Genomic DNA, 13,823 nt, shown 5'->3' with positions numbered 1-13,823 from the left:
AACAGATGATTCATCTGAAAAATCTGATTGACATTGCTGATTATACACATTCCTGTTATTTCCATTTCTGTTCTATTACTGTTTATGTGTCCTTTGTTTTAACGTATGTAATATGATTTGTCCCCTTAGTAAAAAAAAGGCAAAAATAAAATAGAAGTAAACTCATATCAACAGACTGCCAAAAGCAAGAAGCACTCTGTACTCATTTAATGCAGGCGACTGACATTTTGGCTGAGTGTCCTTTGTTGTAGACCCTTGGTCAAATGATCCCTTTGGCTGGCAGTGAAAGTCCAGACATCATTCCATCAGTACTCGAGCGCAGTTTCTCCACAGAATCCGTGCTTTCTGGAGAGCTCAGATAACCGCACTTCATCCTCAAATCTTAAGAGCGCTTTAATCTGACATTTTCGGCAAGGCCAAGTTTTCTATTTTGCTCAGCGCTGTCGGGAGAAGAGATTCCTGAAGGCGTTATTATAGTTCTTGTTGAAGGCAGTGTAAATGAGCGGGTTGAAGAAGGAGTTGGAGTAACCCAGCCAAAGAAAGACACTCTTCCATATTGGAGGAATGTGGCAGGAGCACAGCGGGGTGATGAGTTCGGTCAGGAAGAATGGGATCCAGCACAGGACGAACACTCCAATCAGGATGCCCACCATCAGAGCTGCGCGCTTCTCTTTCTGCTCGCGCCATGTCTCGCTGTCGGTCTGAAAAGTCACCGTGGCATGACGAACTGTGAAGACCATCTGAGGCTGTTGCCTGGAGGCTTCTTTTACCTGAGGGAATGAATTGGGAATTGGTTGTTTTATTCAATTATTTGTATGTGTTTTTTTTGTATAGTACAGCAATAACGTGTTGTATGCAAATGTAAATAGGGCAAAGCATGTGTTGCACACATATGTAAATAGGGCAAATTAGTACGATTGTAATGCCATAAATGTGCAGATGGACGTGTAAAATGTTGTGAGTGATCTACTGATAATGCATAAGTTAGAAAGCACAGATGAGGCAGCAGCTCATTTTCATAATGTAAACTGCAGTGCATTAGGCGGTGCAAATTAGGCTGTAAAACTGAGCTCATGTAGTAATTCAATAGCCAATTATGTTGTAAAAACACAGGTGCAAGATGGGTGACATTTTTATTTGGGCATTAAAATCAGTGTGAACCAGACTTTGCTGAGACTTTTATTTATTATGTTAATGTACCTTCAACTGAAATGGGATTTTGAGTAGGGACGGGGATTTCTTTTTGTGCATCATGCCATATAGCAAACTAAGAAAGATAAGAAAGGTATAGTTTTGATAAGTTAAAGCCATCAAACTGATGTCAACAGAGAAGGACTGACACTTTAATCATGGAGAAAATGGTCAGGCCTTGATTGAAGATTGCCAAAACAAACATTTGTTTTTGTTTTCAGTAGATTTACTGATGCACAGATTAATTGTTTGACTAAAGAATAAGAATGTGCAAAATAAACATTGTAATTTTTGATTTCACACAGACTTTATGCAATGGTGAGAATACTAGTAAATTCACTGCTGTTAAACTTTCTAAATTTTGTAGCACAATACATTTCAAAACTCTACTCAAATAAATTTTGCATATGAAATAGAAACTCCAACAAGCATATATGTAATGTCCTTGGTAAAAAATCCCTTTGTCCATGCGTTTTGACAGCAATTTTTTAATGCTTACTATTAGTAAATCTGGCCCTAAATCATGCAATATCCTTTAATAAAATAATTTTATTTATTTATTTAAGTATATGCGTTCCTCATATATCTTATATGTGAGCATCAGCTGTACAATTACATTATTTGTCCATTTTAAGCATACACCAATGATCAAATGCAGAAAATATTTAGGAATTTGTACATGTATGAATTTGAACATGTATTTCAATAATGGTGTAGCTGATTTCCTCCAACTATTAGTCTTCAGTGTCACATGATCCTTCAGAATTTATGCTGATATGCTGATTTTGGGCTCAAAAATATTGCGTAATGTGGAAAACTTAAAAATTGAAATTACTATACATTTTTGTCAGGAATTGTTGTTTGTTGTTTACAACAATGGAAATAATCACTTTAGAATTATAAGATTCTTTCTACATTGTAAGGGATTTTACATTCCACATGGCAAAAATTATATGAGAATCAAGTTTTTCCTAAAAAGTCCTAAAAGTCACAAAAAGTACTTTAAAACAAAACATCACATAATGTAAATAAGTTGTCAGAATACAAACGTAAATAACTCAATTTTCACAAAAAAAAAAACCAAAACCTTATAATGCATTAAGAAAGGCATTTGTAATAGGCTCATTTTACAAGTCCTCTAGAGTTAAACATTTAAGTTTTATCTGTCTTTCAGATGAGACGTTAAACCGAGGTTCTGACTCTCTGTGGTTGTTAAAAATCCCAAGATGTCTTTCGAAAGAGAGTAGGGGTTTAACCCCCGCATCCTGGCCAAATATGCCCACTGGCCTCTGTCCATCATGGCCTCCTAACCATCCCCATATCATAATTGGCTCCATCATTCTCTCCTCTCCACCAATCAGATGGTGTGAGATGTGCGGTCTGGCGCAATATGGCTGCCGTCACATCATCCAGGTGGATGCTGCACACTGGTGGTGGATGAGGAGATTCCCCCCATTGTGTAAAGCATTTTGAGTGTCTGGAAAATTGTTATATAAATGTAAGGAATTATTATTATTATTATTATTACAAATCTCAAAAAATAATTTCGATAATTTTATTATTTAAAGCTTTACTATTCTGTAGTTATATTGTGTAGTAAGTACTATTTTGGCTAGGAACTACAGTATGAACTCATCGCAGTTTAATAATCAAGGAAATTTGTTGCAGAATCTTGGCTGCAGCAGGTGAAATGATATTATGCAGTGTTTAGCTAGGGACTATGTATATAGGTAGCGTAATATCTTTGAGCCTGCAGCATGATGCTAATGGTCTAATCTGATTCAATTATCTATGCTAATCTAATATAAAAGTGCTCCCTCCAGCCCCCTAGATTGGCTCTAAAATGGTAAAACTCAACTGTTTAAATCGAAGGGAGTTTTAAAATGAACCTATTTCCACAAAAAAAGAGTTCCTTTAATGCATCCTTGCTGAAAAAATATCACTAAAAACTTTAAATGAAAACTGAATTCAGTCCAGCACATCCTGACCCTGTTCATGCAGGTCTTTCTGAATCACGTCTACTACGATTAAGATTAGAGGTTTAAGAAGAAAAATTGCATCTATCTTCTCCACTATTGGAATGGCATGAAAATAGCCATTTAAGCATAAGCTTAAAACCTCTGACAATCACTGCTAAACCCGTTGAAGTAGAACAGGATGGTAATAGAGTGGAAAATAATGTAGAACTTATCTAAGGAAGGTGTCAGGATTACCATTAGCCCAAGTGTTATGACATGCTCAGAGATTATACCACACTGTTCAAGGTAATCGAGCAAGCTAATGGGACGTTCAAGTTCAATTGCCTATTCAATTGCTGCCTAGTAATGTTCTGAAGAATAATGACAAGCAGAATATGAACAGTCTGCTTAAAATGATAGGCTTTGCAATTTCATAATAGTAAGACATTCGCTGTATAGTACAGTACAAAATTAAAAAGCCAGTAAATTAGTGTGTGTGAATGTTGCTGCATGATGAAAAATCACAACACATCATTTGTACCTCTCCAGCCTCTGCAACTGGAGTGATGGTGTTGGTCCTCTTTGATCCAATACGGAACTTAGCAGCTTTGTAAATCTTCCAGTAGACAAACAGAACAACACAGAGAGGCAGATAGAAGGCCCCGAATGTGGAAAAGATGGTGTAAGACGGCTCCTGGCTCACCTGGCACTCCATGTTCTCCTCCGAATACGTCTCACCCCAGCCAAACAGAGGCGAGAGGGAAATAACAGACGAAAGCAGCCAGGTTAAGCCAATCATCACATTGGAGATCTTCTTCCGGGTCTTCAGAGTGTACTCCAGGTGGCGAGTTATGGACCAGTAACGGTCGAGGGCTATTGCGGTCACGTTCCAAATGCTAGCTGTACAGCACAGGACGTCAAACGATATCCAGACTTGACAGAGAACGCGGCCCAGCTTCCACTGGCGGCCGTTCAGCTCGTGGACCAGACTGAGAGGCATCACCAAAGCTGCCACCATGACGTCAGATATGGCCATGGAGGCTACAAGGTTGTGGGGCACTCTGTGAAATGTTCTGACACGGAGAATCGTGACCAGGACAAGCATGTTCCAGAAAAATGTGGCTACTACAAGCATGGCCAGAAGGGTGAATGTCAAGACGCTGAACACTGTCTGTGGCCTGTAGACATTTCCATAATCTGAGCTTTGATTATTAAAGGAGCTGTTCTGGTTGACGTCAGACATGATACTGAGAGCACTTTTGTCCACTTTACACCACTTATAAAATAGGGAGAAAGGACTTCAGTGGACTGCAACAGCTGCAAAGAGTGAGAAAATAGACATTACTTTTTAAAAATCTGCTTCTGTACAGATTCTCAGTGTTGTAAAATAGAAAGCATATTAATATTCAATTAATATGACATTCAAACTAAATATTTTTGCTTGTAGATTCTGCTAATGTTGAATTATATAATCTACATTAAGATGAACAATTAAAAGGATGGTTCACCAGTGTTAACTTTGTTGATGGAAAATTTTCATCATAATTTTCGTGACGAGCAAGTTTCTACCGATGAAAATGAGGTAAAAATTAAATAAAAATCAAGTGATGATGATGACAACTATAACAGAAATATACAAACATTTTCATTGACTTATATAAATGAGAAAAGGGACGTTTTTTTCTAAATATCCAATCAGAATTAATCTTGGTGTGTTGCATGACGCACACACGCGCATTTAAAAGTAACTGGTCCACAGTAGACACGGGATGTGATTACATCAGCTTCCATAGGGGCGTCTGTCAGATTAAACTAATAAAAGCCAACAGCTGAGAGAAAAGGAAGACTCACTTTAGATGTCAAGACAAAATAATGTAAACCGTATGGGGAGGAAATAGCTGATAAAAACAACAAAACTAAAGCGACATCAGCATAATCCTCCCGAAATTCACACAAAGGTAAACTCTGATCTTTTTTATTTACCCGAGTGTGTGCTTTTGCTTAACTGAAACGGAATAGCCTCTCGCTAGAGTAGATTTAGTCTACTAAAATCGTATCAAATTTGGTCGACTAAAACTAAAATGATTCAGAAGGTTTTTAAGAAGAAATTTTAGTCAAAAGACTAAGACTAAAACTAAATCAAAATTTGCTGTCAAAACACTAACAATGTGGTTCACCCAAGCTTCACTTGTTTGACTTTCTTTCTTCTGTTGAGCACACAAACAAAAACATTTTGAAGAAGGCTGGAAAACTGTAACAACTGACTTTTATAGTATTTGTTTTTCTTACTACGGATATCAATGGTTTCTGGTTTTTTCAAAATATCTGCATTTGTGATCAAGAGAAAAAGGGCTCATAAAGGTTTAAGAGTAAATAGTGAATAAATCTTCATTTTTGGGTGAATTGTCCTTCTAAAGGCCTTGTTCATTGAAAGTGAAATTTGACTGACTCACTCTCAAGCCATTCAAGGATTTCGATTTTTAGCCAAAACTGTGGTGTAATTTATAATTTAATAACCCTATAAGAGTTCAATAAAGTATACAGGAAATTCAACATTAATAATACCAATGCCTCCTGACAAAACAATGAGTTCTTGTGAAGCAAAATGATTGCTCAGTGCAAGAAGCTGAATATTATATACAACTTTTATTAGTGCCTTAAATCCAAAGCTTCACAAATGGGTCTGAGCATGAAAATATGTCTGGAAAATGAGCATCAAGTAACAATGTTCTATAACCTTTACTTTCTTCCACAAACAGAACATCTTGCTTCATAAACCACAGGCATTGTTTTGCCTGCGTATGTTTTTTGGTCTCTTAAAGAGCTGGTAGCTATTGACTTACAATGCATGAATCATCAAGAACCATTGCAAATCTTCTTAAATTAACAGCAAATTATTAGTTTTCTTAATACCCGATACCTTTAATACAGTCGGTGAGTCAATATCACCCTAAAGGGGTTATTTATGGTATATTTTAATATATATTTAGCTATTTTTGTTCATTACAATATATATTATTACTAACACTAACCAAGCCCTAACCCTAACCTTAAATGAGATTACAGCCATTTATCACAGTCCAATGCTATCTCACAGCAATTCATAACTTTTTGAATTGGTCGTTACTTCGTATGAAATCATATGATCTCACTCATACAATTTAGTATGGTTTTATTATCCCCCAATGATTGTTGGGTTTAGGGATAGGGTTGGGTGCCAGGCCTCTTTTTAAAAATCATACATTTTTGTATGACTGAGCTGGTACGAATTAGCCACTAAATTGACAAAATGTAAAATAGTTATGGTCCCACTTAACAGACAGATGAGGTAGAAAAATTTAGTCAAACTACTTTTAAAACCCTGAGAAACAAAATTTTACATATTCCATATTCCAGAAATGTGTACACACTCCTTCGTAGAACAATTAAGGAAAATAATTTTGAAAAGAGCTTTTGGTGTTTTTCAGAGTGTGCAGAACATGTTTACACTTTTAAAATTTCTTAAAAGGGCACCTATTTTACCCCTTTTTCAAGATTTAAGATACGTCTTTTGTGTCTCCAGAATGTGTCTGTAAAGTTTCAGCTCAAAACACCCATCAGATTATTTATTATACCTTTCAGTATATTGGATTTTCTGCTCTGAACACAATACTGTTTTGTTGCCAGTGCCTTTAATATAGGTCTCCCCGCCCACTGTTCCCACGTGCCTATCAGAATGTTCCTCAATCTCCACCTCCGCTGCATCAGATAAACAGCACAGTGACAGACATGAAGGAAAAAGATCTTGCATAACATTTGTGAGAAATACTACAGTAAGAACTTTCCCAATGATTATTATTTGATGTATTTGTTGTAGAGTTGCAACGATGAGACACACACACAGCAGACATACACTTACAGCACGTGTGTTTAACTTTGCACTGTTTTTGCACACAAATGTGACAGGATATAGGTTAATATCCACTGCTGTATGGATATCCGTTATGTTAAAGTACAAAATAAACCTGATTTAATGTCCACAAACCAGGACTGAAGCATCTTCGTTTATAATTGCACTGACATGCCGCTGTGGTGATTTCACTGTGAAAGACAATGAAATCACTGTAATTCATTACAAACATGCACTGTTGTAAAAACATTTTAAACTCATTCTTGATCACATTTGATGATAATTGATGATCACAATGAGCCAATCTTTAATTTGGTGGGAGGGGAACCACACTCCTATGTCACGTTGTGGTCGACCTCAAAATAAGAGGGATTTGGACCCAATTTTAACGTCATGAAATTTAAAAGAAATAAAAAGACTCATTGTTTTTATATCACTCCAATATGACTGTGGACATACTATACCTACACACAGTCCTGACCAAACAGCTTACAAAAGATGATTTTCAGGTGGCCTTCAAAACATTTAGTGATTGAAGTGTGAGCAATAATGTCATCTCTTATCATTATAAAACATTTATTATTTTGTTGCTTGACAGCAAACTTTTCACATTTTACTAACATCATTTAATCCTATAGTGTGCATGTCATGGGGCGTAGGAAAAAAGTGGATGTGCTGTCATGAGCATATAATATAAAATCGAATAATGTAAATATTAAAATATCTGACCTCTGAATGACGTCACGAAGGTCCAGTCGGAATACTGCAGAGAGCAGCGTCATAAATATTTGTTGGTCTAGACTTGCCACATCTAGATGACCCAGAAAAACAGTAAAAGAAAAGACATTTACCAAAGTTTCATGTGAGTTGATACTGAGCTAAAATACATTATTTTTAGCTGACATGACAGGCCAGAGAAAATGTACCACTCACTATTGCTGGTGTGACAGGGCAGACTTTGAAATGGTAGGCTAAGGTAGATTCAGGCTGGAAACATGTCATTGTAGCTGACAAGCGAGTTCTGTGGTACACACGTTATATAGCTACTGGCAGAGAAGTTGAAACATGGGCCTGGAATGTTTGTTAAACAGATATTTACTCAGTTAAGAAGGATTTAATCATTTTCCCCCATCTATCTACCCAAAACTATATCAACTTTGAGTCAAAAGCTGCAGAAAGGAACTTGTGCAGTTGTGATTGTAATTAAATGAAAAATACAGCACACTTCTTCTTCACAGATTGGATTCTATGTGGTTTGTAGACTGATTCTTACTCCAACTACTCTACTTAATGATCAAAGTTTTTTTTTTTGTATTTTGATATGCATCTTGCCAGGAGCCAAATCTAAGGAAGGCTTTGATAATTTATTCATATTTAATGCGAGCGAAAAGCTTAAATCCATATTTTACTACAGGTGCTTACATCGATATTTTACAATAAATGTTCATTCATGACACTAATTTCATCATGGTTCATGACTCCATAATGAAAGTATTGTAATGTATTAGCTGCAAATTGTGACTTGCTGATTAAGCATTCACATATGGCTCGGAGAATCCCATAAGCAAAAGTGATAAACATGTCAAACCGATGAGGTTTAATAGCTGATCTAAATAGCATTCTTGTCTTCTGTGCATGCCTTAAGACGAGGTAGTAGATAATATATGCTTGATGTATGTAAAACAGAACACCTCAAGCTTGAGTGCGCATATAGGTAGAATATATCAATACAATACCCTTGGTCTAAATCACACGTCAGCTTTTTAGTCACGCTGTCCTTCTAGAAATGATATGCATGTGTGGGAAGTTAGGATTTTCATAAACCACATAATTTCCTTTAATCAAATACGAGACATTCAGCAGTCTGTGTCATCCGCTCTCACATAGCTAATGGTTTCATCTTCGAATCATTACTTTAATGACGGTTAAGACAGGGCAGTGTTGGAGGGCTTCATTCTAATCACACTGGCACTTCTTCACTCTTCACAGTGGATTCCTTCAAACATTAGGTGACAAGGGTTCATTTCATGCCTTTACAGTCCTGCTCAGCAACACAAAGCTCCTGCACACTGTTTTTAGCAAATACTTGTAAAGCAGATCTGAAACAGGACAAATCTAAAGGACTTCATTACTTTAGTTCTCGGTTTTAAATGGAAACTGTGGGCATTTTTTGGCATGCTTCTTTGTTAGGTAAGTTACTTCAAAAAAATAATTATTTACTAATTCCATCTTTAAAATGTATTTAAATGACTTTGTCTGAAAGTAATATAATTACTCTGTATTTGTCTAAATTCTACTTAAAATCTCAGCGTATTAACAATAGAAATGAATCTCTTAATTTTTTGAGTTTGACTAAAACCTTTAGCTTGATTTCAGGAGTCGCCACAGCGGAATGAACCGCCAACTTATCCAGCATATGTTTTACACAGTGGATGCCCTTCCAGCTGCAACCCATCACTGGGAAACACCCATACACTCTCATTCACACACATACACTATGAACAATTTAGCTAACCCAATTCACCTCTAGCGCATGTCTTTGGACTTGTGGGGGAAACCGGAGCACCCGGAGGAAACCCACATGAACACGGGGAGAACATGCCAACAGACCAAGGCAAGGCTCAAACCAGCGACCTTCTTGCTGTGAGACGATCGTGCTACCCACTGTGCCACCGTGACGCCTTGATTTTAACATTTCAGAAGTAATGACACCTTTTTTTACATATATTTTACATCAGACCATACCATTTTAAGTCTATTGATGTAAACTTACGGATTTTCCCAGTAATTAAAAAAACTACAAAAAAATCTGTCAAATTTGACATAAAAATTCTGTATTATTACAGTTTTTTTAAAACAGTATATCATATATTGTCATTAATCTCACTTGGTTTACAGTCTTTTAAAAAATATATGATTTTCTTAATGCATTAAGCCAGGTTAATATATTCATACAAGCAAGCAGTTGAACCCAGAAGATGAGCACCCTAATTCCCTAAAAGTATTTCCCTCTCATTGAAAATTATTCAAAAATGCTTAGCTAAGAATCAGACTTTGGGTCAGTATGTAAGATAATTTTTTTTTTTCTGGAGAATTAAAAAAATATATATTTTGGCTAGAATAAAAGCAGTTTTTAATTTTTTAAAACCATTTTAATGTCAAAATTATTAGCCCCTTTAAGCTCTATATTTTTTTCGCTAGTCTATAGAACAACCGTTCTATACAATACATTTATACAATAACTTGCCTAATTACCCTAACCTGCCTAGTTAACCTATTTAGCCTAGTAAAGTATTTAAATGTCACTTTAAGCTGTATAGAAGTATCTTGAAAAATATCTAGTCAAATATTATTTACTGTCATCATGGCAAAGATAAAATAAATCAGTTATTAGAGAGGAGTTATTAACACTATTATGTTTAGAATGTGTTGAACAAATCTTCTCCCGCTAAACAGAAATTGGGGAAAAAATATACAGGGGGGGGGGGAGAATAATTCAGGAGGGCTAATAATTCAGACTCCAACTGTATTTCATCAGAAGTGGTCCGCTTCACTCATTTAGTACACCTGCGTTCACATCAGGAGTAAACTGTCTCAGCTTTTATGAACCGTACTACAGGGTACACATGCAAAACAAAGCAAAACAAAGCTTGCATTATCCAAATGAACCAAAATCTGACATTAAACAAATCCATAAGTGCTAGTGTGAATATCTCCTAAAATGGACTCGCATGGATCCTATTAGCTTCTGGGCTCTAAGCACTCCTGTTGTGATGCATGTGGTTTGTTGATTTTCTGTTTTGTCCCTTTTCATATATATTTTTCTGTCTCATGTAACACACATCTAATAGACGTTCTTGGATTCAATCCCAATTAAATTTTGTGCGTTGTTGGAGGTTCACACTGGTAAGCGGACAGGCTGCTGCACTGCACTGCACTGATCGGACTGTTCCCTGTGGCCACAGAGTGTTTGATGGAGGCTTTTTTCCTTGATCTGTAGCTTGGGAGCTGCGGGTTATCACAGTTTGTTTAATCACTTCAGCAGGGACTGCTTGTTTGGACGTTTCATATTTCCACTTGCACTCATTCTGTCTTGACTGTCTGGTGTATTATGCATGATGATCCACACAATTGCAGTGTATTTACACATTGTGATTATTATAGTATGAAGTAAATGGACGTTTTATGTTAATTGAGGACTGTCTGTAAAGAATAAAATAAAAACTATTATTGTTAGTCAACTGTTGGGAAGTGCAATCTCAAAATAACAGTGACAAAACAGCTCATAATAAAGCAGCCTTTTCCCTGAGCTTAATGTTTCTTCTCTCTTAATTTGCAATATGACTGCATCTCTACAGCTGAATCCATCAGAAAGTACAGTATGTACCAAACTGCTCTGTGAAGGCATCTTATTGTGCATTGATTTACATATGCTGAGCCTGGCTGTTACTGTTAAGCTACCCTCCAATCAACATGTGCATAAATAAGTAGATGTCTATTCAAAATAATCTTAATTCTGCACATATCGAGACTCACATATTTGAAACATTATATAAACAAATTCGGCTATAGTGGAAAGAAATCATTATGAACATGGAAAATTTAGACTACATGTTTGTTAATAGGCGACATAAAAAAGTTACATTTTAAATTTTTCATTCACCTATCTTACTGATAACGTTTTAAATCATTCTAAAGCCATTTAAAAATGACAACTAGGTTGTTTACTGTTTTAATTAGAGGTAATTTGCAATATAAAGTCGTCAAACAATACAACGCAGCCCACTAATTACAAGACTGTACCACGTGACATTTTAGCCTAATTCAACAGTTACATTTCAGCTAATTCACACAGCATCATTCAGCGACCTGCAAGGTTTACTCAAGCGCGCATTCATGGCATCTCCACCTCAGCTGGTGGTTGTTTTTCTCCCCTTCCCGCTTACCTTTTGGAAAGAGCACTTCTGCTTCGTCGAAGGAAGTATCACCCCATTCGGTAGAAAACAATATCCCGAGTGAACAGTTGTGTATGTCAGGCTGTGAAGTGTGGATCTCCAGCAAGAAGATAGACCGACCGACCAGTGCTGCTGCAGTTTCTCAAGTCGCCACCTCGGCGCAGACCACACGCATACAAGGTTAACAACGCACTGTTACCATGTCAGATCAGTGAGATGAAGAACTGAGCTGTCTTTTGGTTGCATAGGTATATGCCTTATTTATTTATTTATTTATTTATTTTACTTTACTGCTTTCTGTAGTTTTGAAGCTGGAAGCCACTTTAAACTTCATAATAGTGTTACGACCTTCTGTGTCTAGGGGTTTTGTTCAGAGGTGTAACAAGACTAAAATTCTTAGTTAATAATATTGAGTTAGAACTAAAAAAATAAGTTAGTTAATAAGAGTGAGTAAAGCTAAACTACAAACAAAAAGCAGCTAAGTTTTGGAGGACTAGCTTACTAAAAGCAAAAAATCAAAGATAAAAATTAACATCATAAACTTCACTGAGCTTCCTCTCTTAACCAGAACCACGTAAAAAGATATATAAAAGAAAATAAGGCACTCACCCTTTAGACACAAGCAAATCCCAAATTAAATACACAAAGTAATACTTTACACAAACCCAACAGTCAACTTTATCAAATGAAATGTGTAGTAAACTCAAAACTGAAAGTTAATTCTACTCATTGGAAAAGAGTTTTGAACTCAGTGTTGAAGGTAATGGGTTAATTAAAAACCTCATTACTTCAATTTAAATAGAGTAAGTTCGCAGTAGTCATATAGACTAGTTTTTGAACTCAAATGTTTTGTTGCAATCGGTTTCCTCATACGGTTTGAGTTGCCTTAACTTTTTGGGCTTTACAGTACTCAGTTGCAGGGGCGTAGCAACCGGGGGGTGTGTGTGTGGGGGGGTACGTCCCCCTCACTTTTAGAGACAGACCATTTAGAAGCAGGTGATTAATAATTATATGAATGTATGATCTCATACGTTTTAAATCTCATACGTCCCCCCCCCCACTTTTAAAATGTCCGCTACGCCCCTGCTCAGTTGGTTTGAGTTCTCTTCATTTATTGGGTTTTACTGTGCTCAAATTGCTTCGTTTACTCAAATGGATTAAGTTCTCAGTACTTATTAGGATTAGTTTTTGAACTTAAATGGTTTGTTGCAATCCTCCTTTGTTTCCTCAAATGGTTTCAGTTACCTTAACTTATTGGGTTTTACAGTGTAGGATTTAGGCAACTTTACCTAAATCTAAAACTCATAACAACTGTTCAAAGATCTTTGAGCATTTCAAACTGGGAGGAAAACTTGGAAGGAAATGTCATCTTCACAATTTGATGTCACAAATTAAGGCATGATTTTTACAAAAGGGGAGACACTGGAAAAATCATAAGTAAATGAAAGAATGAATGAATAAAAAAAATACTAAGTGCTCAATGTTATTTTGTTTTTAGATTAGAATTTAAAAACTTCAATTTAAATTAATACGTTCATTCATTTTCTTTTCGGCTTAGTTCCTTTATTTATCCGGGGTCGCCACAGCGGAATGAACCCCCAACTTATCAAGCACATGTTTTACGCAGAGGATGCCCTTCCAGCCGCAACCCATCTCTGTGAAACATCCATACACACACACTACAGACAATTTAGTTTACCCAATTCACCTGTACTGCATGTCTTTGGACTGTGGGAGAAACCCGGAGGAAACCCACGCAAATGCAGGGAGAACATGCAAACTCCACACAGAAACACCAACCGACCCAGCCGAGGCTCAAACCAGCAACCT

General features: G+C 36.5%; 1 protein-coding gene across 1 annotated transcript; it reads right to left on the bottom strand.

Moving 5' to 3' along the window:
* Window positions 1–434: 434 nt before the first annotated feature.
* Window positions 435–4,392, bottom strand: htr5aa (5-hydroxytryptamine (serotonin) receptor 5A, genome duplicate a). The gene is made up of 2 exons (XM_056476678.1): window positions 3,691–4,392; window positions 435–770 (listed from the first exon to the last, which is right to left on the bottom strand). Exons 1-2 carry the CDS (start codon window positions 4,390–4,392, stop codon window positions 435–437), a joined length of 1,038 nt encoding a protein of 345 aa, XP_056332653.1.
* Window positions 4,393–13,823: the final 9,431 nt, after the last annotated feature.

This window comes from Danio aesculapii, chromosome 2 (genome assembly GCF_903798145.1).
Source record: "Danio aesculapii chromosome 2, fDanAes4.1, whole genome shotgun sequence".
In the NCBI taxonomy this organism is placed as follows: domain Eukaryota; kingdom Metazoa; phylum Chordata; class Actinopteri; order Cypriniformes; family Danionidae; genus Danio; species Danio aesculapii.
Note: the sequence above shows the minus strand (reverse complement) of the source record. Positions and strands in the feature narration are given on the sequence as shown.

Bases quoted from the DNA above. Each gene is read 5' to 3' on its own strand.
- htr5aa (XM_056476678.1), bottom strand. From the start codon at position 4,392: ATGTCTGACGTCAACCAGAACAGCTCCTTTAATAATCAAAGCTCAGAT. The intron at 771-3,690 runs GTACAAATGATG...TCATTCCCTCAG, and splicing joins CAGTTGCAGAGGCTGGAGAG to GTAAAAGAAGCCTCCAGGCA.